Source organism: Phytophthora sojae (assembly GCF_000149755.1).
Source record: "Phytophthora sojae unplaced genomic scaffold PHYSOscaffold_6, whole genome shotgun sequence".
Taxonomy (NCBI): Eukaryota; Oomycota; class Peronosporomycetes; order Peronosporales; family Peronosporaceae; genus Phytophthora; species Phytophthora sojae.
The window spans coordinates 629,572-655,095 of record NW_009258120.1 but is presented as its reverse complement, the minus strand read 5'-3'; the positions used below and the strand labels follow the sequence as shown (position 1 = coordinate 655,095).

The window sequence follows — 25,524 nt, the reverse complement described above, 5'->3', positions numbered from 1 at the left end:
CTTTCGTGATCAAAATTGTGCCTCTCCTCAACCCGTGACCTGTACCAAGGTCAATTATCATATTAGACGACGCAAAGATTCGTCTTTACAAGGAATTGGAAGAGGTATGCTTCAGAGCGATATTATATGAGTGGTATCACAGTTCTTACACTAATATTTATTGCTGTTTCTGGTGTTTAGGCAATTTATCAAACCGGTGCACGACTGCTTTTCCTCCCCCGTATTCACCACATCTCAACCCAATCGAGGTTTGCTTCGGGCTTTTGAAGAAAGGGATACAAAAGCATGCAAACCTCGTGTTCCCACTGTATCCAGATCGAGTGCTGGACGTTGCAATGCGCTCCTGCTGCTCCCAACTCTCCCAAAAAGAAGATCAAGCTCCTGGTGTCCTCAACTTGTATGCCCATTGCGGATATGTAAACGGATCGCTCCGTAGTGAAAAGTTTACCGTTCAGATGTACGAGGAAGGTGATGGCGATAAAGAAGACACAAACTAAATTGAACCCAATATATTCATGTTTTTCACCCTATCTTTTTGTTTAAGTGATGTTCGCCCTCTTAAGTTGTCGGTTGTGTAGCGGGAGGAAGATGATCAGAGTCAAGAACGTCTTCTCCACTTGGTTCCAAGAGCTGGGGAGGGTAGCCATTAAGGTTTCCGCCCCTTGTTGTGGGCGGAGACCAGTTTTTCGCTGAGCGGGAAGGCTATTGTGGTCCAAGGACGCTGCTCAGATCGGTCTGTGCTGCATCGCACCAAGTGGCTACATCCCAAATGCGCTGGCGCATCGCATGGATTCAATCCCAGCACCCAGAGGTAGTAGAAGTAGTCTAGCAAGTCATTCGTAGTTTTACCTACAAGCCAGCAGTTGCCGTCCAAGAAACAACCGACCCTCCCGCCCAAGCCCACCTCCCTGAGTCATGGCTCGACCTTCTCTTCAAGTCGGCGGATACCTACTCCTACGCCCCGAAGATGCCCCAGGCACGCTGACCCGTTTGGCTTATGCGTCTATCGTTGGCGTAGCGAGGGCCAAGGTGGTGGTGAAGCTTGCCGAAGACCTCAGCGACGACGGTCCCTCGCCGCGTAGCCGAGCTGCGCGGGGTCCCACGGTCCGAGACTACAGGATCCCAACTGGGGAAATGGCTCAGGCAGGCGGTGTGGGTTTCCGCCGGAGGAAGTTACCGGTATGGCCAAGTTCGAGGATACTCCGGATCTAAACTGGACATCTGGACTGCTCAAGGCGCCATGTCCGTTACACGACGCCAGCTAGTCGGCGAAGTGCACCCGCTACTTGCGATGACCCTTGGGCACCAAGATTGGCCAAAACGCGCGTGGCCGAAGACTCGGCTTCAGGAGCTACATGAGCGTCTGATGGCCAAGCTCGGGACGCTCGGAGCACCAGCGACTACACCACCGACAGCGCCAGAGTGGCTGCAGGAGCTAGCATCCGACATGGATGTAGAGCGGCTTGCGACGGCTCAAGTGGAATGGGTCAACGCGCTCTCCTAGGCACAACAGCTCGTCTCGCTTCGACACGCACTGCTCTACGTGCTCTACAAAGAGCTGCAAGGCCAACGCCGCACGGGTTGCTACGCAAAATAGGCAAGTCCATAACCGAAGAACCCCGCATTTTCCAGGCCTGGGTGGGCCAAACGTCAAACCCAGACAGCGTTGACATCGACCAGTACCCGTCAATTACTACCCGTGAGTTCCTTGCCTCCCTATCCGAAGGAGATGAGTCAGATGCTGAAGTCGAGAGAGCGCGTGGTCAACAGCAACCGACGCACACGCCAAGAACGCCACTACGGACCACTCAGCGACATGCACCCTCGAGCGCACGGCAAACGGTGGCAGTTCCCAACCTAGCCACTGAGCCTAACGTTACCGACGAAGATGCAGCCGAGCTGGAACTGATTGAATTCATCCGAGATCAGAGACCGCACCTCCTAGTTCCCAACCTAGCCACTGAGCCTAACGTTACCGACGAAGATGCAGCCGAGCTGGAACTGATTAAATTCATCCGAGATCAGAGACCGCACCTCCTGCGAACGTACTTCAGCGATCACTAGGGCAGCAGTCCATCCAGAGTCTGCCAGCGACCCGAGTACGCACAGCTTCGAGTGACATCAATCCAGCACCAGCCAAGCGCAACAAAAAAGCATTCTTCGCCACCGCAGACCAAGAGAGAGTCCACCAAGTTATGACCTCGGATGCTCACAGAGGTAAGAGCGGAGAGGAGTACATGGAGTATCTGACTACTTCGTCGCTACCCCTTGATTTTCACCCAGGGATGCTGACCCGCCTGTACGACATCGGCTCGGTTCTAAGGGGTTGTCACTAAGTCACTTCGGTCACGTCGGGTACCTCGATCGGCTTCGCAACGCAGCCACCGGCAGAGTGGACACAACCGACTTCACACTACCGATTCCGCGGCCGCCGGTGATGACCTCATGGAAACAGCTGCACTCGGCAACGCGAGGTTTCCTCCTGTACTGCAGCGAGATGTGTGATCCCACAACGATTCGGGTGGCGGCGGCTCTCGACAACTTTGCTCTGCAGCTAGAAGGCTGGAACCACTGGTTGCCTGAGGAGATTCCTACTCTCGTACTTTGGATCAACGCCACCTTGGAACGCTATCGCTATGCTGCGGCCCAGGATGCACTCTCAGGCGGCAATTCCCGTTTTGAGGCAACCGGGTGGTTTACCAGACCTTCAGGCCCTGTTAATAACCGCACTGTCAGAACGGTCAAACCGACCACAGAGCACGTCTACACGCGAAGATTCTCGGCGGCGACCGCAAGAAGGGAAGGTCCGACACGTCAAGCAGCCGTCGGAGCGCAAGGTCCCCCAGGCAGTCGTCGCAGCGCTACCACGCAAGGACGGAAAAGAAGTGTGCCTTTGCTTTCTCTCGAAGCGAGGGTGTGCATCGGCGGACCCAACAGTGTGCAAGTTCCCCAACTTGGTACACTTTGAACCAGCGACAATTGACTCCATCGTGCGAGACTACATCAACACAAAACTGGGCGGGATCAGCGACAAGTTCTCGCAGTCCAGCTGATGGCGTCCGGGTTGTGATGATCGCTCACAACTAGGACAGTCCTCGTGTCTACTCATACACAAAGCGCAACAGTCCAACTGCACCTGCAGAACGCCCAGGATAAAGGAAAAACCTCCTGACTTCGCGCGAGAGCTAAGACCCAGCGATCCGCCCACCGCCACGGACGCAAGCCTCCGTGGCTTAAGGGCGACTGCGTATGACAGCAACGCAACCATCAACGACGGGATGTACTCCTATTCAAGCGCCGTTCCACCTGACTATGCCAGCAGCCATGAACACTGCGCTGCCAAGGCCCCAGGCATCACGAAGCAGAAGCTGAGCGCCCACAGTCCGGCGAGAGAGAGCTGCAAACCGCTATCTATCGAACGGACTAAACGCGGTAACCTCCCAGAGCATTGGCGCTCGAGTGTCCACACCATCAAGGCTTCGGACAACCGGCCAGCCCATGTCAGTCTTCGATGCCTTTGCGTCAAGGTCCAGGCCATTCTGGAGCACCAGCTGCAGGCAGATGAAACCAAACGCGACGTCCGTGCTACGGAGAGGAGGAATCGCAGTGCCAAGCGCGGCGCCGAAGACCTCTGATCACACTGGCAAGGTCCCTCGATACTGCCTAGACTTGCCTAGACTACAAAAAGCAGCATGCGTTCTCCCGCCTCATATCCCAAAGTCAGTTCACACTTGAACAAGTCGTCGAGCTCGCAAGAGGCCAGTCTCCAGAGGACCCCCGCCCGAACAAAGCGCTATCCCCGAACCGTCTTCATCGACTACTGGAGGGATTCGAGCACCGCGACTCACTATGCAGCGCAGCACGGTTTGGCATCGATCCTCAATGGTCCACGCAAAATCAAGAGCAGCAGGAGCAGCAGCGCATTCCAACAAATCACAAGTCTGCCGATCGCCACCTTAATACAGTGGTGAAAAGCGTCCGCGAAGGCCAAGACGGAGGACAGTATTTGGTACTGGACGCAAACGTGTTCGAAACACTCGGCAACATTCGAATCAGCCCGCTCGGTGCAGTCCCGAAAGCAAACACGGACCCCCAGCTCGAAACTCGCCTAATTCATGACCTGTCGTACCCCATTGGCAACTCAACCAACGATGCATCGGACAAAAGCTCGTTCCCAGAGGTGCGGTACCGGCACGTGGCGGCAGTCGCGAGAAGAATTGAGGAGTGCTACGCGCAGAACCCAATGATCACCATCTACGTAATGAAAGGCGACGTGAAGGGATCGTTCCGGCACATCATGTTGATCGCACGCAGTGTCCATTGGATGGGAGCACGCATTGCACAACTGGGCGCTATCATCATCGACATGTCGGCCCCATTCGGATGGACGGGATCTCCAGCCTTTTACGGGATGTTCGGCGGAGCGATATCATGGCTGCTTGGACGCGAGAGTCCTGCTACGATGGCAGCACATCCAGCAGATCCGACCCCATTCTTCGCAAACGAATGGGTCGACGACCACATTCTAGTAGAGCCCGAAACTCCTGGTCGCCTCAAAGCAGCAAGCTCAGCCTTACGAATCGCTATGACTGCAGTACTTGGTCCACGAGCCATCAATGAAGGAAAATTTTCGGAGTGGAGCACGAAGATAGAAGTTCTCGGGTTGGAGCTCGATACCATCCAGCGCACAGTCTCGATGCCACAGGCAAAGCTCTTGAAAGCCCAAGACCGCGTTCGAAAGACAGCCCAGAAGAAAAAACTGTCAAAGCACGAGATGCAGGGTCTATTGGGGAGCCTTCGCCACGTCACTACGTGTCTTAGGAGTGCAAAACCCTTCTACCAGCGCCTCCAACGGTCTATCAACAAAGTGTCACGATGGGGGAGCATTGTGATTGACGAGTCGACACGGCAAGACTTGGAATGGTGCGACGTCATCCTCACGCACGGGCGCTGGTGGTCCCTGCCGACATCAATGTTTTGCGCCGAACCCGCCATCGATGTCCATTTGTACATGGACGCCAGCAACCAGGGCCTCGCAGTTCTCGACCCCGCTCGACGACGGTTATCCAGTTGCTGTATGACGAGCACGAGCACCAGCTAATCGAGCAGACCTCCGGATCAAATGGGTTCAACATAAATGTCCGAGAACAATTCTGCGTGGCGCTCGCAACATGGATCTGGGGTCACCAATGGAAGAAAGACGGTGTACATTTACTTCACGTGCGCTGCTGGACGGACAATACCAGTGCAGCAGCCTGTACCAACAACCTGTACAGCTCAAACCATTTCGCCCAAGAGCTGAACCGTGCTATCGGGTTCGCAGAAGCAACCCTCGGACTACGTATTTCAGCTGAACACTTGCCTGGTGACTGCAACCTCCTTGCCGATGCCGGGTCACGGGCGCGGACAGCATCCCACGCGAGAATATGGACTAACGCAACTTCTTCGTGGACACAGGACAGCGTTCCGGATCAAGTACGACACATCTACAAAACGTTCTCGACGACCTACAGGCCCGATCACTTGCAGATGACAGCCACCGCAAGTATGCCGGAACGTGGACAGAGTGAAGCAGCTGGTGCAACACACAAGGCTTTTCCCCGTGGCTGGCAGGTGAAAACGAAGCAGACTCTCGACAATTGGCGCTATTTGCTGTTTCCCGGTGGCTCCCACACGACAACAAACCCGGAAATGCTGTTGTCCAAACTCAGCCAAGTATCATGGTATCATCGCCGATACCGAGGACTCAAGGTTGGGCTCCACGCGGGGCACCAGCTCGCTGTGCAAGGGATGCTACGGCTGTCACCACCTCCAACCCAAAAAGAACCTGTTACCCCACGCATCCTCCGACAACTCCGCCAGGACCGCAACTTCAACAATGCCCGTGAGTGCGTCCTGTGGGGGGCTGCTCTCATGGGCTACTTCTTTATGTTGCGCCGCAGCGAATACCTGGCGGACCGAGGTCAAGTGAAGCCGTACATCCTACGATACGCGGACGTGACATGCATCACTCAAGACGGAAAACAAGCTCAACATGAAGCTGAAGCGACATCGGTTCGAGTATTTTTCCGTGGCAGCAAAACGGACCAGTGCGGGCGGGGCGAAACCAGTATCCTCGAGCGCTCTGGACTCAGGTGGGCATGTCCCGTTCGCGCCGCGTGGCTCCTAAGTCAGCATCAACAACGTATCGGCGTCTCCAGAGAAGAACCAATATGCAGCATGACACAAGGCGAGTTTATTACGGCCAAGGACATGACGGTGGCGATCAAACATGCAGCAAAGTCAACCGGTGAAGATCCTGACCGGTACGGCACTCACTCGATGCGAAGTGGGGGTGCGACCTCTCTTTTCACGACCGGGATTGACCGCTTGGCCATAAAGAGATTCGGGCGGTGGAAATCCGATGCGTACGAGCGGTACACTCGCATCGACGGGCACACTCTCACTGGCCTTGCAGCCAACATCGTCTCCCACATCTCATCGGGCCCCAGCCTTCGTCAAGCGCGGCTTCGCCAACATACGGGGGGGGGACTGCTCCAGACGGCACCGGCCCGGAGCGCCTTAACGAAGTCGAACACGAATGAATTGTGGCCCCAGCCGTGAGCGATAGTGGAAATTAAGGTTTCCGCCCCTTGTTGTGGGCGGAGACCAGTTTTTCGCTGAGCGGGAAGGCTATTGTGGTCCAAGGACGCTGCTCAGATCGGTCTGTGCTGCATCGCACCAAGTGGCTACATCCCAAATGCGCTGGCGCATCGCATGGATTCAATCCCAGTACCCGGAGGTAGTAGAAGTAGTCTAGCAAGTCATTCGTAGTTTTACCTACAAGCCAGCAGTTGCCCCACCGCACCTCACCCTGGGACTGCTCCAGGCCGCACCGGCCCGGAGCGCCTTAACGAAGTCGAACACGAATGAATTGTGGCCCCCAGCCGTGGGCGATAGTGGAAATGAAATACTCCACTTGAAAATATATCGTGGTTGGGGAGTCGAAGTGCTGCTCGAATTGAAAAAATGCGTACAGGAACTTTCACCCATGACCAAATTAGTTGCACTTCGATCTCGGCATAGTCATCATCCCTAGCATCCTGGCCTTGCTGCTCATCAAGACGAGCCATTTCGGCGTCTAACGCTTGTGCTTGCCTGGTGGTATTGTCGGTTGGAATTGAGAGAGGGACGTCATCTGGCTGACGAGCGTGGTGGACTGCAACATGATGCGCAGTGATCGGGCTAAGCGTAACCCCCTGCTCTTCTTGCATTGCAGCGACCTCTTGTACCGCACGTGCCATACGAGATGCAGTCGCTCTGTACATCGTCGGCTTCTGTTTCTTGGGGGATCTAAGTAGACGAAGACCTCAAAGTCGAAGACCCCCACTGTTGGTCGGCACTGAACCGATGCTTCCAACGCTAGTTTGTCCTTTTCGGATTCTACCACACACGCCCATCGAGAGTGAAGGAGCTCCCAAAATTTATGAGAGCTTAGCGCCTGGTAATCAACTTGTCTAGCTGAATTGGTTTGCTTGAAAAAGATCGCCCCATTTTCTGTGATCTTAGCGCCACGCCACTTCTCATCGCTACTTAATTGCTGCATCACCGTGGCCTTCAACACGTCAAAACCTTCGATTGGAATAAAAGCCAGAGTGCACTGCTTTCTGTTGCGTGGAGCAGAGCTTCGGAGACCATGAGCAAGCCACGTAAAGTGTTTGGCGAGAGTAGCTCCCGCGTGTCTTCTCTCACAGCATCGTCAGTCATCGCGCTCGTATTCTAATAGTCCCATCAAACAACCAAAGTAGTTAAAACAGTACTTCAAATACACCGATTTTTTAAAGCAAATAATAGCTGTAAAAGCATCCATTACCTTTGCCTTAGCTTCAGATGCCCTACGGCACAAACGCCCTGCTCACCAATAGCCCTCACAACTAGTCTATGAAAGCAATAGAATTATTCCACGTAGCATACTACCTTGTTCCGATCAATCACATTGCTTGTCTAATGCACCTTTGCTGATATGCCTGTCTCCCGAACTCTATGAAAGACAGCATAGCGTTGATATAAGAATGACGAGCAATTGTAGAGCGTTAGTCAACGTTCACACCAATCGAGGTACTTACTTGGTCAGTGAGAAGGCGCAGCGCACGGTCGAACACCACCTATGGCATCAAAATAGTGTCAGTAAATACTCGGCGCAACTACACTTGGTGACGGCAACTTACCCCAGGAAGTGATGATTGCGCTCTGTGTAAACTTGCAGGCCCCGTCAAGTAATGTGAGCGCAGATCTTGTTGTATGCGTGCACCACGAGCTGACAAAGTCTCAGTGCAGGTGTGAGGGCTCTGCAGTAGTCGCTCCAGTGCAGGCGAGCACGTACGTCGTCTCCGTGCAGACACGAAGGGCTTCTCGCTCGTTGTCTCCTTGCCCGCGCACAAGACTTTGTGGCAGTCGTCTCGGTACAGGTGAGCGCGGCTTCTTGTCCGTCGTCTTGGTCCAGGTCCGTGGGTCTTCTCGCTCGTTACCTCCTTGTAGGCACACGGGGTCTCGTTCGTCGCTCGGTCCGTTGTGCAAGCCTTCGCTCCACGCAGCCGCACGAGTGGGCGGTTGGCTTTCTAAAACTGGACGATTTAGCGCTCAGATTACCTCGATGCGGCTTTTCTACAACACATATTTACAGAAACAGCTTGCCATAATAGAGTTCTAAAACCGTCGGCAAAATTACTGCAACGCACAATTTATAATTTGCATATCGTGACGTAAATAAAGGCATCAGCCGACAACAATGATGAAATACATTAACTCCGAAGCTAGGCATGTTTGGCGGTATTGACATCTTACAACATTGCCGGTGTGCCCTGAAGTGCGGTACGCTTTCTGTATTGTGAAGAGTGACCCCTGGCATCATGCAGAGAATTGTATTTGCAAGTGATGAATGATCTTTGTATTAAAAGTCGTTAGAGATCGAAGTGACTACAATACAAAAAAAGTGATGAATGACACGAATATATTCTAGCTAATGCACATAGGTGCTTAGATGCCACCACAATAATTACGCAGTGGATGCTCTTTTTGGCGAAGAAATGCAGCAAAGTCGGTGATTTCGCTCGAGACACTCCCCAACACCCGTCCATCCGTAAGAAGTAACTTGAGGGATCGAGTCATGTTCCAGATTGAAGGCGGGTTTCTCCCGCATTTACTGGTGGGCTTAATCTCAAGTAAATACGGGCGGTGATCTGAGTAATTTTTAAATAATGGCAATTCTTTCTTGAAAGAAATCACACAAGTAGCCACAATTTGATTGGCAAAATGCAGAATACACGGCCTGTCAAGTTGCTTCTTACAAATGAACCGGTGTTGGGGAGCGGAAGAGCAACCGTATGTGCTTCATTTCTTCCCAAAAAGAGCACCCAAGGACCATAACATCTTCAATGTGTAAGACAGTCATACTTCAAACCGCGAAGATCCTTTTCAAATCATTTATGCTTGTGTGAATTCGAGCTAGCTGAACGAACCTATTGGGCGTTGCACTACACGATAATGAGCGAGGTCATCTCGCTGGAGGTGATGAACAGTGATTCAAGAAATTCGTTGGCAATTGCGAACAAGAGCAAAGTTTGCCCGATTACTACAATGTTACGACGCAACTTCCGAAAGATCGCAGACTGGCCTTTCCTTCCTCATTCAAACTTTGAGCGCCGGATTCCAAGATGATGAGAGGCGAATCCAATTCGGACAACCAAGCATTGGGCAGGAGTAGTCCCATACAAACTTCTATATTAAAAGAATGAAGGTCACTTGACGTTAGATGAATGGAGGTGTGGTGAAGCACCGAACAAGAATTTCCAACTGCGATGACATCAAGCGACATGGTGGCAGAACGATAGGCAGGGATCAGGCTGCGGTCGCGGATCAAGAGGGTCTATCGAGAGATCTCAAGCGATTGGATAACGTCGACGCGTAAGGCAACACATATGTCAAGACAGATTACGGGCGATCGCGCTTGGACTGCGGCGTGATTCGACGTAGACCCAAGCCCGGATCGACGACCAATCTCGCAGATCTAGGGCGGCCGAGGACAGAAGAGGACGGATCGGCAGCGCACGGCAATTCGCACAGGTCATCGATCGGGAGTTGATCGCCGATCGCCGATCGGGATCGATCGTGGATCAGGAGGCGATCGTGGATCGCCGATCGGGGTCGAACGTGGACTGGGAGCCGATCGCCGATCGGGATCGATCGTGGATCGCCGATCGGCGTCGATCGTGGATTGGGAGCCGATCGTGGATCGCCGATCGACCCGGATGGGAAGCACATGGGGGCGAAGCCAGCGCAAGAATCCAGTAATTGTTTGGTTGTAGGATGGTAGATGAGATGGCAGTGGTAGAGAGAGACCAGCTAAATATAAATCAGAACGCAATTTGCACAGAAGACCACAAGTGCCCTCAAGTCGTCAAGTCCCAGGAGCTACATTGGCCTCGGCAAGCGTTGACACTTCGGGTAGTGAACTAGCGGTACGGTTAAGACTGGATTAATACATTAGCCATCTTGACCTACTCTAGTGATCTTCCTCTCGTGTGCAAGTCCTCGATCGACCGCATACGGCTTGGCCGGCGATCGCTGCGTCTCTCAATCGATCTCGATCCCGCTATAGGAAGCGGCAAGCAACTCAGGAAAGGAAGGAGCACACCCGGAAAGGCAACTACAGGCCTTGGATCTACTCCAGGCCGACCGATCGAAGCGAAGAACCCTCGATCGGAGCGTATACTCGGACGCAGAGCGAAGACTACCGCGCTGCTCCACAAACTATCCCCGCGTCACGCCAAGACACTCGATCTTCACCAAGTGCTGCATCTTCGGAGCCCCGAGAGAGCAGATCCAGCCCGCCGACGGGTACACAAGGTGAGAACAAGTTCAGCCGATCACGGATCGTTGGGGGACCCCCTCCGGTAGTCGGTGCCTGGGCGCTGGTGGGAAGCTCGATCAGGCCTTAACCAGATTTTGGCCGATCCCGCTACACCACAGAGGAAACGTGCTGCCAGGCAGGTTGCTGCGGTGGCTAGCGCCCCTGTGTGCCTTTCATTTTGCTTCTTGCAGGGGCCGCGGCAAAGCCCTCAGCAACCAGGAGTACTGGTGGATCATCGGGCTTCACGACGGCGGCGTCTCTCTACACGAGATCGCACGAAGGACTGGCCGAGTACGTACCTGTGTGCGTAAGGTTATCAAGGCAGAGCGAGGGCTGCTCCAAGACAGCGCCAAACCCTCCCCAAGACCAGGAAGGCGGTCGGCACTCACCGAGAGGGAGGTCCGGCTGCTAGTGCGCAAGGCGGCGACAGGCGACCGCTTCGCAGCGGAGCCGAAGACGGAGCTCGGACTGAAGGCGTCCGTACGCACGGTGCAACGGCTGCTGCAGCGTGTAGACCATCTGGTGTACACCAAGATGGACCGCACGCTGCCCCTCACTGCGGCTCACAAGGCAGCGCGGATGGAATGGGCGGAGGAGCATATACTTAACCCAGGTACAGTCTCTAAATTGTTTTATCTTTTGCTTCGGGATGCTAACGGTTGTTATATGTGAAGGAATTTGGAAATATACTGTATTTCAGATGAAAAAAGTTTAACCTGGACGACCCGGACGGATTCAAGTACTACCGGCGCGTCATGAGGCAGCCCGCGCAGTCCTTCGTGCTTCGCCAGAACGGCGGAGGAAGCGTTATGGTCTGGGGGGCATTCAGTGCTCAAGGTAAGAGTGACCTGGCGAGATTGCGGGGTCACCGAAACTCGAGCCATTACATTTATACTGTGTCTGAGTATATGCTACCGTTCGCTCACTCTAACCATGGTGTCGACTTCGTATTCCAGCAAGATAACGCGTCGATTCATGCCTTGCGTGAGACGACGAGTTTATTGCAGGAAATGGAAGTCAACACCATGGCTTGGCCTGCCCGTTCCCCCGACTGTAACCCAATTGAGAACGTCTGGTCGGTTATGGCGGCTCGGGTTTACGCCCATGGCCGCCAGTATCGTACCGTGGGTGATCTCGAAGAAGCAATCATGACAGCGTGGGCCTCCATCGAGCAGGAGTACCTGTGCAAGCTCGTGGAGTCCATGCCTCGCCGCTGCCTTGCTGTCATTAAGCAGAAGGGCGGCCTCACTAAGTACTAACTTTAATATAGAAGTTTGTATGGGATTGCATAAAACTGTGTCATTTTGTCAGAAAAAGGGTCTGGTACTAATTTGTGTCGCTGGAGCCAAATTGGCAGTTTGTATGCCAGCCCTTCTAAGGACTTGGAAATTGCAGTTGTTAACACATACTGCTTCTTAGTATAGCATGTACCAGCAACATATCTAAACAGTAACTGGTAACTCCTCCTACAAGCCGAGATATCGGCAAAAGTGTGTCGCCAAATCAAGGGTCCTAATGATTTGGCGCGCACTGTACGATCGAGTATCCCCTAGTCAGTAATGAGTCGGCAGCATCCATGGTTTATATCGTAGAAGCGTGGACCACTCTTTATTATGTACTCGTGCACGAACGGGCGAGGCCTCTATGATTCTGGTACAGTAGATGTCGTGTCGTATTTAACGCTGGGCGCTACCGCACCTCACCGCAGTTGAGTCTGCTCCATGTAATACAGCTATGTCATGGCTGCCATGAGTCATGGGCCAAGACTCATGCCAGTATCTCATGGCAGATTCTCAGGCGAAGTTTTGGCAGCGCCGTGAGCGAAGATGACGTGGATACGCATCTGGATAGTTTTTAATCAATACATACCATACAGTAGACATCTCCCATGACGGGTGGATGCCGGTACATCTCTACACCATTTCCCAGGCTAGTTGAAAAGTTTCTCAAGCAATGTGAAAATGGGGGTAATTCCCAAAATACGGAGTGCTGGGGAAACTTTTGACATTTTCAACCTTTTGCGACCAAACACGGAGTTGTGGGAAAACTTATTCCCAAGACCAGCCTATAGAATCGTAGAGGTAGCCTTCACTGCAGAAAACACCAGAGACTCAAGAGCCCACGTGCTGGTGCACGCCGCTCCGGACGCGCCGCTGGAGAAGACGCTGGCAGTCGCCGCCACCATGGACGGCACACCCTCCGGTGCCTTGCTGTCCACGACCGTGCTGCTGCAGTAGGAGGGCGTATGCAACATCTGAGGTCATATGCATTTTACCAGTCTGTTCACTTTGCTTGGGACGGGTGATGGGCAGATTTGCAAGTCTTGGGAAAAATGCCGTTTTCATAGCATGAAATTAAAAATTGTGTGGCGCCACACAGCATGGAATTAGAGCTAGCCAGGGACGAGCCATTTTCACATTGCTAGGGAAATGGTGTAGATGCCGTGTAGGTACAGACAAACATGAAATGAAATGTTTGCGGTACATACGCCTTGCCGTCGTCGGCTTCATACATCTCGTCGTCGAGGTTGAAGCTCAAGCTGTACATGTATCCATAGGCGCGGACCCATCGTTCTGTAGGAACAGCAGGCGCTCCATCGGCAACAAGCAAAGCTTGCCGCGCACGGACAATGCCCAGAACATGGCCACACCCGGGAAGATTGTAAGCAACCAGCATCTACACATACGTGCTGTACAGCCGGCAGTACAGTATAATTTATACTACAGGCAGAACTTTTATAACACTGCATACAATATAATAGTGTGGAGGCGCTTATTAATACGCGCTTTCGATGCTTTCGAGGTCTCTCGATTCTCTTGACTGCCGTGTTGCCTGAAATGCACCGACGCGACTGGAAGTAACTTATGACAAATTGTAATCATCTTGGCAAAATGTCGGTCAGAACAGCATGCACAAGCCAGTCTCTCCGTTGAAATCATGGCAAGCATTCACAGTCAAGGAGAAAATATGTATGAAAAATGACGTTCCATCCCTGAATAACACACTACAGTACATCTGGATATAGCACACATACACGGATAGTGCATTTGGCAACACCAGGCTACATGTACCGCTAAAGGCAGAAACACGTACCTAAACACAATGCGGCGCCATGCCGCAGTACGGTGCGCATGGTATACTGCGCAGTGTTAGCATTGCTTTTGAATTTGAATTTGAATTTGTAGCGGTTTAGTTAGCTACCTACTCTCGAAACTAACGTATTAATGATGCTTAGTACGTAGAAAACCTAGTGAGCCACCAGTGGTGGCATCAGTATTTCGCACGTAGACATCGCAGACTTTTTTTCTTTTCCGGTGGCGTTTGGCATTAGATGCTTCGATGTAGGCGAGCACAGAAATATAACGTGTATGCAACAGTCGAGTGACACATACTCAATCGCAGTGTGATATCATAGCGCACTAGTGAGTTTACAATCTTGACAATGTATTGAGGCTGTGTGAGAACTAGATGAAGGCAGTATGCTACTTATTCATGTACATTACTCGGAATCATATAATTAGTGAGCACGCAGCTGATAAACTTGCTCTCCACCAAGTGAACGAGAATCTACATGGGCCAGGATATCTTGTACATTTATGTGGCAAGTATGTATTTTTAAGCTAGGCTACGTGCTGATATGCCCTCGTGCGACGTCACTTGTATAATTGTATAATATTGAATCATGATGGACTCCATTGTCATGGTATCATCAAGGACTGCTAGCAGATCCTACTCATCCTAGCTTGAACGCGAAGGCTATCAAGTTGAACATAGCGGGTAGAGTTCGTCAGCTGTGATCTACTTTCGGCTTTGTGAGTTGACGTTCAAGTGCAAGTTGAGGATGCCATCCTGCATGTTAACATTGCATGTTTGTACGAAGAGTTACTGAGTGAGTTGTGTAGGCTAGCTAGAAGAAAACTAGTTAGGGAAACACGTCTAATTCAATCAGATCTCAATTTACCTGTTCAAGAACAACTAGTGCTGACTGCAACGTCGACGGCATCTTGCCCGAGTGCTTCAGCTACTACTACCCTCTGCTCTAGTGCTACCATACCCATAGCGTGACGACGCTATTGTGACATTGTAGAATTTGCAGTCCAACGCCAATGGAGACGCGTCGTCAAGCTGCCGCCCGTCAACTCGCGCTCGAGAATGGTCCAGTGGACCGAACCAGTGAGCGCATTGAGAGTGTTGAAGCGACAATTGCTGAGATAAGTGAACGGATTGGCCAAGTTAACCACCGCTTAGACCAGATCCTCGAAGGCATCGACGCGTTAGTGCAGACTGTTGCAACAACACAGCAGTCGACTGGAGAAAATACTGCCGCCGTTAGTCAAGCACAAGAAGCGGTGTCGCAGACAGTTGCAGCTATCACGGAACTGCAAACCCACATCGGTGCTGTTGGCCAAGTGCATGATCTGGCTCAACAGACCGCTGCCGCTGTTGCTAGTATGCAACAGCAACCGCCTGCCGTGCAGCCACAGAGCGCACCTCGCAGACAACAATATGACGTCGAGATGGCCGCGTCTGCTTCACGCCAGCTCCGTAAGATGGAGACGAAGCCACCAACGTTCGAGGGTGACATCAACGAGTGAAGCTCAACAGTTTCATCTTCCAGTTTGAGTCCTACTTCTCATTCAAGGGCTACGACCTTGTCACCGATGACGCCGTCGTCGGTCGCGAGCTCGGTCAGTGCGTTCGCAAGAATGCGGCCACTTGGTACGAGACGTACGTGATGAACCCGATGACTATGAATACGTGGAGCGCTATGAAGGCGTCCATGGAGAAGAACTTCAAAGAACCCAACTTTCAGCAGAAGTTGAGGAACGAGCTTCTGAATTTCAAGCAACGTGGGTCCTATCAGGGCTACGTGGCAAAGTTCCAGGAAAAACTCCGTCTAGTTCCACTGGATCCTGTGTTCGCCAAGGAAATCTTCCTAAAAGGACTCACCAGCAACAATTTGCGGAAGCAGATCCTGCGAAAGAAACCTGAGACCCTGGAGGATGTGATCGCGGAGGGATTCAGCGAAGTTGAGTTGGAACGACTAGAAGAGAGTAAGCCAGGGCCGACCAACGTGAAGGACCCGCATGGGGGACACGCCCGAGGTAGGGCTGCGACTAAGAACAGTTCTGCGTCTACGTCAACTATGAGCAACAACACCTCTGCTGGGAAGAAGAAGTGTCCTCACTGCGATAAAGGGTTCCACAATCCCGACAACTGCTGGACGAAGTATCCCGAAAAGCGCCCGACGAGCCAACCTGCGTTCCGCAAGCCCACCACTCAGGACAAAACAAACTATAAAGCTAAGTACTTCGCCTTGGTCGACAAGCTGATCGTCGACGATGCAACCAACGATGCAACTCCTTTAAACGAGTAACTCTGGTCGATGACGGGCGATTGACCAGATCATGTCCTAAGCCCATTGAACGGGACAAACACGTGATAGTGGAGGAGGAACGCATTTGCATTCAAGTGGACGGTGGATCATCCGAGCCGTTTATCAAGATGCAATGTGCGGTGCAGTTTGAAGTGGACTCTGAGATGGCGAGTGGTTTTATCGATAGTGGAGCGTCGATTAATGTGGTGAGCCCATCGTTTCTCGAAGATCACTCACTTGAAGATCTTGTTCATGAACATGATGCTTCGCTCAGCTTGACGATGGCAAATGATAAGACGGAAACGGTGCAGAAGAAAACGATTGAATTGTCGGTTCGGATCGATGGCTTGGAGTATTCAACAGCAGAGTTTCTTGTGTTACCTGTACCCGCCAATCGAGATTTGCTGCTTGGTATGCCATGGTTGAAGTCGGTGAACCCTCAGATTGACTGGGTCACTGGTGAAATTCGGCCAAGCCGAGATTGTCTGCAGCAGCGTCTCCGAACTGTACTAGCTTCAAAGACAAATCGACGTAAAGGAAAAGCGTCGGCTCGGACTAATGGGGCATCGGCCTCGTACTTCTCGATGGAGACAGGGGAAACCCGATTGATTTCAACGAAACAGTTTCGTCGCATGATCATGAAGGACAAAACAATCGAGTACGTGTTCGTAATCCAGCCCGGCGGAGTAAAACCTGCTACCAGAGCGACCGACATCGAAGATTATAAGAACCATCCCGTCTACCCGTACCTGCGCAAATATCCGGGGCTATTCCGGCAGAAGCTGCCCCCAAACCTGCCACCTGTAGAGCATGGGCTACATCGCATGGACGTTAAGAGCAATGATCCGATTTTCCGCCAACAGTGGAGGCAGTCTCCGGTTCAGGAAGCGGAAATTACGCGATGGGTGAGAGAGATGGAGGCTGTGGGTTACATTCGGCGGTCGACTTCGCCGCATGGAGCCCCAACGTTTTGCGTACGGAAGCCGGATGGCTGGCGCATCGTGCATGACTTCAGAGCAATGAACCTCAACACTGTACGACGCACCATGCCTATGCCTCGCAAGGACAAAATCCTGGAGACGATGCAAGGAGCGTACTACTACTCGTGCCTCGACTTACTGAGTGGATACTATCAATTTCGGATGAGAGAGGCAGATATTCCGTTTACAGCCTTCCAGGCACCTGATGGTCTCTACGAGTATAGTTGTGCCGATGGGGTTGTCAAATGCACCAGCCACTTTCAATGATAGGATTCGCAGAGTTCTGAGCGACCTGACCGACATTTGCCAAAGTTACTTCGACGACATCTATGCTTTCACTCGGAGCACCAGTATGCAGGAGCACCTCGATGCACTGGATCGTGTGTTTGCTAGACTGTACGAGAAGAAGTTTTTCGTGAAGCTTAGCCAGTGCGTCTTCTGCGAAGCAGCTATTCCTTGGTTGGGGGACATTGTTGGACGAGACGGAGTTCAAATTAATCCTGACAAGGTCCGGGTGATCCAAGAGTGGCCACGGCCAGCGAAAAAACAGGAGATGCAGTCCTTCTTGGGCACCGTCACCTACGTCCAAAGGTTCTGCAAGAACTTCGCTGACGATGCCGGACCACTGTTTGAGATGTTAAAGACACGAAGCTCGACACTGACGTGGACACCTGTGCTCGAACGCCATTTTGAGAGGCTAAAAGAGAAGGTCGACCAGACACCAGTGTTGGCCTTACCAGATTTCGACAAAGATTTTTTCTTACGGATGGACGCTTCGGATTTTGCAATGGGAGGAGTAATCTTCCAGAAAGAGGTCCGTGACGGTGTTGAAATTGAACGACCGATTGCATTTGGCGGTCGCAAGTACAAGGCTGCCGAGTTGAATTATTCGATTCGAGAGAAGGAGCTTTTGGCTATTTTGTTTGGACTTCGGCAGTGGCGTGTTTATTTGCTGGACAGACCTTTTATCGTCGAAACAGACCATAAGAGCTTGGAAACTGTGTTCAAACAGAAGTCGATCTCGCGTCGTATTGCCCGGTGGTATGACGAGCTAGCTGAGTACCAGTTTGAGATCAGATACATCAAAGGCTCTACGAACGACGTAGCCGACGGCATTTCTCGTCGCCCCGACTTTCACGCAGACACCAAGCCTGTCACGCTCGCTACAATCTCGACTCGGAAGCAATTAAGCCGGCGTATGGAGACCTCTCTGTCGGCTACTGTGAAAGAAGCCATGGCGAGATACAATGAGGACACAACTACTGCAACTTTACTTCGACTATTGGATACATCTCAGGCCGAGGACGCTGTTGCTTTGGAAGACGATGGCGAGACCTTGCCTCGGAACCTTGAGCGGTACTCGCTGAGCGAAGGACGACTGTACTATCAGGCTGGTCATCACACTGAGCCACGCCTCGTGCTACCTCGCTGCAAGGAGCTGCTCGAGAGTGTCATTGGCCAATTTCACGACAGTCCTGTGTATGGACGTCCAGGAATTGATCGGACTTGTCGCTTAGTGGAGGGGCGCTACTATTGGCCTCGTATGGTGCGTGATATCACGAAGTATGTGAAAGGCTGCGAAGTGTACATGCGGACTAAGGCTCGAACGGAACCCCCCCCCCCTGGGCATTTGAATAGCCATGCGATTCCACTTCGACGATGGAGCCATGTTGCAATGGACTTTATCACCTGCTTACCGATGACACCTCGAGGTTTTGACATTGTGATGATAGTGATTGACCAACTTACCAAGCGCGCGCATTTTGGGGCGAGGAAGGTGACTGACAAGGCTGAGGATGATGCAGAGCGATACCATCGAGAGATTTTTCGCCTACATGGACTTCCAAACGTGGTGCTTTCGGACCGCGACTCTAAGTTTACTGCAGCTTTCTGGAAACAAATGTGCGCCTTGCTAGGTGTAGAGCAAAAGATGACTACCGCGTTTCGACCACAAGGTGATGGCATTACGGAGCGCCTAAACCAAACACTGGAGAATTACTTGCGCGCATTTTCGAATGCAGACTCGGATGACTGGGACCGACACCTGAGCTTAGCAGAGTTTGCATACAATGCCCGCTACCAAGCGTCAATCCAAATGCCGCCATTTGAGGCCGATATTGGGTATATACCCCGGACGCCTGCTACGCTTCATGTACCAGCATCAGACCAAGCGCTGAAGCGAATCAAACACTCTGAGTTCATCGTGTCTCAGTCCGATATTCTGGCTAAGGCTCGCCGCTGCATTGCAGAAGCCCAGGACCGCATGGCTGAGCACTACAACAGGAATCGGAGACAACAAACGTTTAAGAAAGGCGAAGAGGTCATGTTATCGGGTGAACATCTCTCGGCTCGACATTTGGGAACAACAAAAAAGAAGCTTGGAGCCAGATGGGTGGGGCCATTTTCAATTACAAAATGTATCGGCCGCAGCTACTACCAGCTGAAGTTGCCCCCAGGAGTGTGCATACACCCCGTATTCCACACGAGCTTGCTGAAACCATACATTTCCGTGGAGTATCGACGCCCCAACCAAAAACTGTTCAAAGTCCGACTTTCCGATGGTGCTGAAGGTGAACTCGTGGAATATGTTTTGAATCACAAGCGCTCCCGCAACCGAACACTGTATGAAGTGAAATGGCTTGGACAAGCACGGACAACATGGGAACCCGAGCAAAACTTGACCTCGATCCGTGGCCTCATCCAACGCTACCACGAACGCAGGGGAGGTCCACGCTGAGGGGAGGGAATGTCATGGTATCATCAAGGACTGCTAGCAGATCCTACTCATCCTAGCTTGAACGCGAAGGCTATCAAGTTGAACACGGCAATTAGTAGCGGGTAGAGTTCGTCAGCTGTGATCTACTTTCGGCTTTGTGAGTTGACGTTCAAGTGCAAGTTGAGGATGCCATCCTGCATGTTAACATTGCATGTTTGTACGAAGAGTTACTGAGTGAGTTGTGTAGGCTAGCTAGAAGAAAACTAGTTAGGGAAACACGTCTAATTCAATCAGATCTCAATTTACCTGTTCAAGAACAACTAGTGCTGACTGCAACGTCGACGGCATCTTGCCCGAGTGCTTCAGCTACTACTACCCTCTGCTCTAGTGCTACCATACCCATAGCGTGACGACGCTATTGTGACATCCATGCCGTGCAAGCCTTGAAACAATCGCACCTGAAATATATTCTGCGTAGTAATGGGCAATGGATATTAAAACACCCCAAACAGGAGCTAGCCCTCATGGTAGGATAATGGAGTCTATGGACTTTTCCAATTTAGCTTTATCATGATAGGCCTGTTACTTTAATGCAACAACGACAATGAACTTCGCGCATCCTGCGTGTGCTAACTAGTACAACACTGCTCCCAGCGTATGCTACCACCGCCAAAACTGAGCTAGCCTTTACAGCACTGTGATTCACTACAGTCACCTGTCAGGTTGTCCAACTTAACGCGTAGCTTAAGATAAAAACACACCTTCAGTAGCTTTGCATTCATATTATGGTGTCGGTACATCCTATGCTAAGATCTATGGACCTGGGCCGATCGAGGGCCGTGTGCGCGTGTACTAGTAAGATTGGCTGCTTACCACAACGTCTGCGTGGCCACGGTAAGATAGTGTGCTGTCTCCGGTTTAGTCGCCTAGCTGGTTGGGCTGCGAAGGTCACAGCCATCGTGCACCACTATAGAAGTGCATTCTTAGGTAATTATGCCTCCAGCGTAATTGCACTACATCCAACCGGCACAATTACGCCATCAACCGGCATAATTAAGCCGACCGAGGTGCTGGCAGAAATGGACTGATCGCAGCAAACCCATTGAACGAAACTGGTTCATGTGCAAGCTCGTCATTTTGTTGTGCATAGCAGACACTTTTTGGTTGGGGTTGGGGTGACGCCCTCCCCCGGAACGCGTGGCCAGCATGATGCTAGCTACGCGCTTCTGGCACGTGCTCTCGGGCATCTGTACGTCCCTAGCGGGTCTTTCCTTCGCCCCCAAGCCGACAGCACTAGCGACAACTACACCTCCCACCCTCTTATCGCGCTCTCCTCGCCGCGCGCATCAAACTAACCGTTTTAGGATAGGTTCGTTTAATGTCCAGTCGTTAGGTTCGACCCGCAAGCAGCAGGACACGCTCCCCCAGGACCTCCGGCGCTACCGCATCGACGTTCTCGGCATCCAAGAAACACGCATCTGCACCCTCGACAAGAAACGTATCGGAGACTACACGCTACTCACACTACCAGCCGTACAGGAGCGCCACGGGATCGGCTTTGCCATCTCCCCCCACGTCCGCCCCTACTTACGCTGCTATTGGGCACACTGCGATCGAATCGGCGTCGTTCAGCTCTTACTCCCCCACGCAGGCCCCGTGAACATCGTCACGGCGTATGCTCCCCACAGCGGTCGGCCTCTCGCCGAAGTAGATCGATTCTACGCTGATCTCAGCGACACACTTGACCAACTACCAAGGCGCAACATCGCGTTCGTGACCGGCGACTTTAACGCCAAGCTCGGACAACAGATCAACGGAGAGGCATTCATGGGACCACATGCACGAGGCATACGCAACCGAAACGGCCACGCATTAGCTGACTTCTGTTCTACTCACCTTCTCTTTGCCACTAACACAGGTTTTCAAAAGCGAGCCCGCCACAAAACAACATGGAGTCAGCGCCGGACGAATCACTGTATTTACAACCAGATCGACTATATCCTATGCCCTCAGAACTACCGACGGCTCTGCATGGACGCACGATCCTGGCGTGGAACGTTGACGGCGTCGGACCACAAGCTCGTCACCGCCGACATCATCCTGAACGCGGCCACTCACCGTCACCACTACAGCGCGGTCAAGCCAGATCCAGCACTCAAGTTAGCACGAGATCATCTCATCTACGACGACACAGCACGAGACGACTACACGAACGCGCTCCAGGCAGCGCTTTCACAGCCAACAGCACAAGGCAGCACCGTTCTCCAGCGCTGGACAGACACGCTCGATCGAATCCGAGAAGCAGCCGAGGGGACTATAGGACTCGCAGGTCCTAACCACCGCCACGTACGACATCACGACGATGAACTTCGGCTGCTCTCTGAGGCCCAGCGGGCGCTTCAGCTTCGAATCTACAACGACTGCGCCGCTAACACGATCGAGCTCCGAGCCGCCCGCAACAAGATCCTCCATCAAATCCGAGCGCGATGCTGAGCCATCGCATCTCGCAAACTGGACGAGCGGATTACACGCATCGAAAATCTGAGCGACTCGGCACGAATGTATGCAGCAGTTCGAGACATTAGCCCCCATCGACCCCAACCGCTGTTACTCCACGACCAAGAAGGTAAGTATATCCTGCGGCAACAAACTACTAACAAGGTGATCACAGATCACTTCCGAACGCTGTTTTATGACCCGGGGCGGCCACATCCTGTTCCGGATCGTGAACCGCGATCTCTAACCCGTCCTGTTACAGCAACAGAAGTCGAAGCAGCCTTTCGGCGCCTCAACAACGGACGCGCTGCTGGGCCAGATGAGCTCCCAGCAGAACTTCTTAAGTACGGGGCTTCAGTCCTCGCGCCTCTCTTCGCAGACCTCGTCAACTGCAGCTTCGAGCAAGGCACCCCCCTCGCACTCGGTGAAGGAACACTCGTGTGCCTGCCCAAGCCCAACAAGCCCCGAGGTATATGTTCCAGTCTCCGCTCCATCTTGCTGTTAAGCAGCATTCGCAAGGCCTTATCTCTCGTCGTACTCGCACGGATATCCGCTGCGGTGGACACATTCCTGTCCCCCAATCAAAGCGGATTCCGCAAACACAGAAGCACTGCTGACGCCGTGTGGGCGCACAAATGGCTCTGTGCCCGCGTGCAACGCTATCGTGAAACCATACATGTCCTCGGCATCGACCTCTCGCGAGCGTTCGACACAATCGACCGCGTAAAGCTTGTAGAAGTACTCCAGACATTCTTACACGACGACGAGGTCCGATTGATCAAGGTTTTGCTCGCCGACACCAAGCTCTCTCTGCGCTCCGGGTCCAAGGCACAACACAGCTTCGATAGCAACATCGGAACGCCGCAGGGCGATGCGCTTTCACCGGTCCTGTTCGTCATCTACCTGGAAGCTGCGTTACGCGACCTCGCACCCCACCTCGGAGTGAATCGGACCCTACTCGACCAAATTATCGTCTATGCTGATGATGCAGACTTTGTCTGCCGCGATACCGAGCTGGTCCAGCGCATCCAAGCCGAAGCACCAGCAGTGTTCGCACGCTGGTCCCTCCAGATGAATGCAACTGCGACAGAACTAACCATGATTCAGCGATGTACAGGCTCGTCGGGCTACTCCCGACACGCTCGGGGGACAGAAGAGGCGTGGCGCTCCACACAGAAGCTTAGCAGTCTACTCGGCGACTCAGAAAATCTGACACGACGCAAAATACTCGCAGCAGGCGCGCTACGTCGGCTCTGGACAATATGGATCCGGCCCCAGTACGTCAGTGACGCCACCAGAGTCCGGCTGTATAACTGCTATGTGCTTCCTGTTCTGCTGTACAACAGCGGAACGTGGGGACTGACGCCGTCCGAGCTGAGCGGACTCGAAAGCTTTCACCGCCGACAACTACGTAGCGTACTAAACATTCGCTACCCTCAGCGAATCTCTAACGCCACGCTCTACGAAATCTGTCAAGAACGCCCGCTCCGCCACAGAATCACAGCAGCACGATGGCGTCTGTTCGGCCACATCCTGCGCCGGCCCGAGATCCCAGCGTACACCCAGATGGCCGCCTACTTCGACTCGTCGTCCAAGGGAACCTGGCGTGAACGCCCACGCACGACACTACCGACTGTGCTCGATGCGGTCCTTATCTCGAGCGGATACGCCTATCGCCTCGAGACCCGCCGTGACCTGGACCAACTTCGGCTGCTCGCACAAGAGATACCTAAATGGAAAGCCCTCGAGAGGGCAACTGTCGCCGCACTGCCGGCGAAGAAGGACCCGACGTATGCGGACACCACCTTATGCCGTCGACTAGCAAAGCTGAGCCTAGCGACAGCATAGTGTGGCAACGCGAAAACGTAATACATTACATTACATTACATAGCAGACACATACTGAGCAGCGCACGATTACGCCACAACATCTTAGTGTGTTTTCCTGGCATCCAGGGCATGAAAACATAAATATGGTGATATTAATATTCTGCAGTTTGTAGTGCTTTTAACGCGTTCTCGCATTCAAGTGCGTGAAAAATGTCCTATCCATCGATCCGCTTGGATGGGCTGGATGGCATGAGGCTCATGATGAGCGGAGTTCTAATCCTCACTTTGGAATTCACCTCGGACGACGGACTGCTCTTCGCCAAACGCCATGCGTTTCTATCAAGCTACACTGGTGGCGCTAGTCGCTTTCCTCGCCAGCTCTGCTTCCCTCTCGGCGGCAAAAGCCCCAGTCTCTTCGGGTAGGTCTCTGCGGGTTAACTCACCGGTTAGTCCAGACGATGAAGACAGAGCTGGTGGCAATCTGGCATCCCTCGAGTCGACAGTGCGCAACGTTGCTTCACTGAAGGGGGGACAGCTATCGGAGGCGTCTGACGATATCGTGAAAAAGCTGTTGGGGCTCTCGGAGAAGGCCCTCAAGCCGCACAAGAACTACAAGTACATCATGTGGGACGGTTCCGCTGTCTGGAACGCGTGGCTGAAGCAACATGTCACTTCGTTCGAAGCCTGGGCTAAGGTGGGGCTGGGTAAAACCACCGAAGACCAGCTACTGAAAGTCATGAAGACCGAAGCGTTTAAAAACTACGTGTCGTACCTGAAGGTATTTGACGATGCTGCGGTTACCAAGTGGAAAGCGACTGGCCAAGGTCCTCTGGTTAGTGCCGATGCAACGGCCGGGGAGTTAGCAGCGAGATCAATGGTTCTGGCGGCTACGAATAGAGACGACGGGTACGCCAAGTTGGCTCTGGGGCTGGGCGGACTGACCGGAAGAGCGCTCAAGAAGCACGCGAACTATCCGTTTTACGAAAAGTACTACAAGGCCGCGTTGGCTGTGGCGAAGAAGAGATAAGCTGGCGGTAAAAAAAGAAACAAACCACGGTGAATGCTGGCAATCAAGAATTCGGTAGCTTTACTTGTGAGCTATTGACATTTCTATAGTCACATGTACTTTTCCAAAAATATTTGATTGTTTAAGAGGCCACCAAATAGATATTTTTTGCCGTTGCCTTGAAATTCGGACTTCTCTATCGACAACTAAGTACCTGCACGTACCCCGCTAT

The 25,524-nt window shown here is 52.6% G+C and overlaps 12 protein-coding genes across 12 annotated transcripts; 9 read left to right on the top strand and 3 right to left on the bottom strand.

Moving 5' to 3' along the window:
• Positions 1 to 915: 915 nt before the first annotated feature.
• On the top strand, positions 916 to 1,504 carry PHYSODRAFT_334779 (hypothetical protein; the record flags this gene model as incomplete). Its single annotated transcript, XM_009532081.1, has 2 exons — positions 916 to 1,078; positions 1,170 to 1,504. The coding sequence occupies 2 exons, from the start codon at positions 916 to 918 to the stop codon at positions 1,502 to 1,504; spliced, it is 498 nt and encodes a 165-aa protein (XP_009530376.1).
• Positions 1,483 to 2,064, top strand: PHYSODRAFT_302753 (hypothetical protein; the record flags this gene model as incomplete). Its single annotated transcript, XM_009532080.1, has 1 exon — positions 1,483 to 2,064. The coding sequence occupies one exon, from the start codon at positions 1,483 to 1,485 to the stop codon at positions 2,062 to 2,064; it is 582 nt and encodes a 193-aa protein (XP_009530375.1).
• A 433-nt stretch (positions 2,065 to 2,497) lies between these two features.
• On the top strand, positions 2,498 to 3,053 carry PHYSODRAFT_510940 (hypothetical protein; the record flags this gene model as incomplete). The annotated part of the gene is made up of 2 exons (XM_009532079.1): positions 2,498 to 2,716; positions 2,847 to 3,053. The coding sequence occupies 2 exons, from the start codon at positions 2,498 to 2,500 to the stop codon at positions 3,051 to 3,053; spliced, it is 426 nt and encodes a 141-aa protein (XP_009530374.1).
• Positions 3,054 to 6,252: 3,199 nt separating this feature from the next.
• PHYSODRAFT_446922 (hypothetical protein) lies at positions 6,253 to 6,456 on the top strand (the record flags this gene model as incomplete). The annotated part of the gene is made up of 1 exon (XM_009532078.1): positions 6,253 to 6,456. A coding segment is annotated over one exon (204 nt), but the record flags the coding sequence as incomplete, so codon positions are not given.
• A 392-nt stretch (positions 6,457 to 6,848) lies between these two features.
• PHYSODRAFT_512042 (hypothetical protein) lies at positions 6,849 to 7,322 on the bottom strand (the record flags this gene model as incomplete). Its single annotated transcript, XM_009532077.1, has 1 exon — positions 6,849 to 7,322. A coding segment is annotated over one exon (474 nt), but the record flags the coding sequence as incomplete, so codon positions are not given.
• A 3,758-nt stretch (positions 7,323 to 11,080) lies between these two features.
• On the top strand, positions 11,081 to 11,407 carry PHYSODRAFT_444957 (hypothetical protein; the record flags this gene model as incomplete). Its single annotated transcript, XM_009532076.1, has 1 exon — positions 11,081 to 11,407. A coding segment is annotated over one exon (327 nt), but the record flags the coding sequence as incomplete, so codon positions are not given.
• A 1,546-nt stretch (positions 11,408 to 12,953) lies between these two features.
• PHYSODRAFT_260932 (hypothetical protein) lies at positions 12,954 to 13,572 on the bottom strand (the record flags this gene model as incomplete). The annotated part of the gene is made up of 3 exons (XM_009532075.1): positions 12,954 to 13,116; positions 13,377 to 13,427; positions 13,454 to 13,572. The coding sequence occupies 3 exons, from the start codon at positions 13,570 to 13,572 to the stop codon at positions 12,954 to 12,956; spliced, it is 333 nt and encodes a 110-aa protein (XP_009530370.1).
• Positions 13,573 to 15,668: 2,096 nt separating this feature from the next.
• Positions 15,669 to 16,265, top strand: PHYSODRAFT_513786 (hypothetical protein; the record flags this gene model as incomplete). Its single annotated transcript, XM_009532074.1, has 2 exons — positions 15,669 to 15,962; positions 16,065 to 16,265. 2 exons carry the CDS (start codon positions 15,669 to 15,671, stop codon positions 16,263 to 16,265), a joined length of 495 nt encoding a protein of 164 aa, XP_009530369.1.
• Positions 16,266 to 16,429: 164 nt separating this feature from the next.
• PHYSODRAFT_513879 (hypothetical protein) lies at positions 16,430 to 16,927 on the top strand (the record flags this gene model as incomplete). The annotated part of the gene is made up of 3 exons (XM_009532073.1): positions 16,430 to 16,570; positions 16,619 to 16,760; positions 16,809 to 16,927. Coding segments are annotated over 3 exons (402 nt in total), but the record flags the coding sequence as incomplete, so codon positions are not given.
• Positions 16,928 to 18,775: 1,848 nt separating this feature from the next.
• On the bottom strand, positions 18,776 to 19,210 carry PHYSODRAFT_510768 (hypothetical protein; the record flags this gene model as incomplete). The annotated part of the gene is made up of 1 exon (XM_009532072.1): positions 18,776 to 19,210. One exon carries the CDS (start codon positions 19,208 to 19,210, stop codon positions 18,776 to 18,778), a length of 435 nt encoding a protein of 144 aa, XP_009530367.1.
• A 4,550-nt stretch (positions 19,211 to 23,760) lies between these two features.
• Positions 23,761 to 24,338, top strand: PHYSODRAFT_286520 (hypothetical protein). Its single transcript, XM_009532071.1, is given in 2 exon segments — positions 23,761 to 24,100; positions 24,111 to 24,338. 2 exon segments carry the CDS (start codon positions 24,024 to 24,026, stop codon positions 24,277 to 24,279), a joined length of 246 nt encoding a protein of 81 aa, XP_009530366.1. The 5' UTR covers positions 23,761 to 24,023; the 3' UTR covers positions 24,280 to 24,338.
• A 276-nt stretch (positions 24,339 to 24,614) lies between these two features.
• Positions 24,615 to 25,313, top strand: PHYSODRAFT_286519 (hypothetical protein; the record flags this gene model as incomplete). The annotated part of the gene is made up of 1 exon (XM_009532070.1): positions 24,615 to 25,313. The coding sequence occupies one exon, from the start codon at positions 24,615 to 24,617 to the stop codon at positions 25,311 to 25,313; it is 699 nt and encodes a 232-aa protein (XP_009530365.1).
• Positions 25,314 to 25,524: the final 211 nt, after the last annotated feature.

What these genes read in the sequence shown, in the direction of transcription:
- PHYSODRAFT_286520 (XM_009532071.1), top strand. Translation starts at nt 24,024, where the DNA reads ATGGCCGCCTACTTCGACTCGTCGTCCAAGGGAACCTGGCGTGAACGC.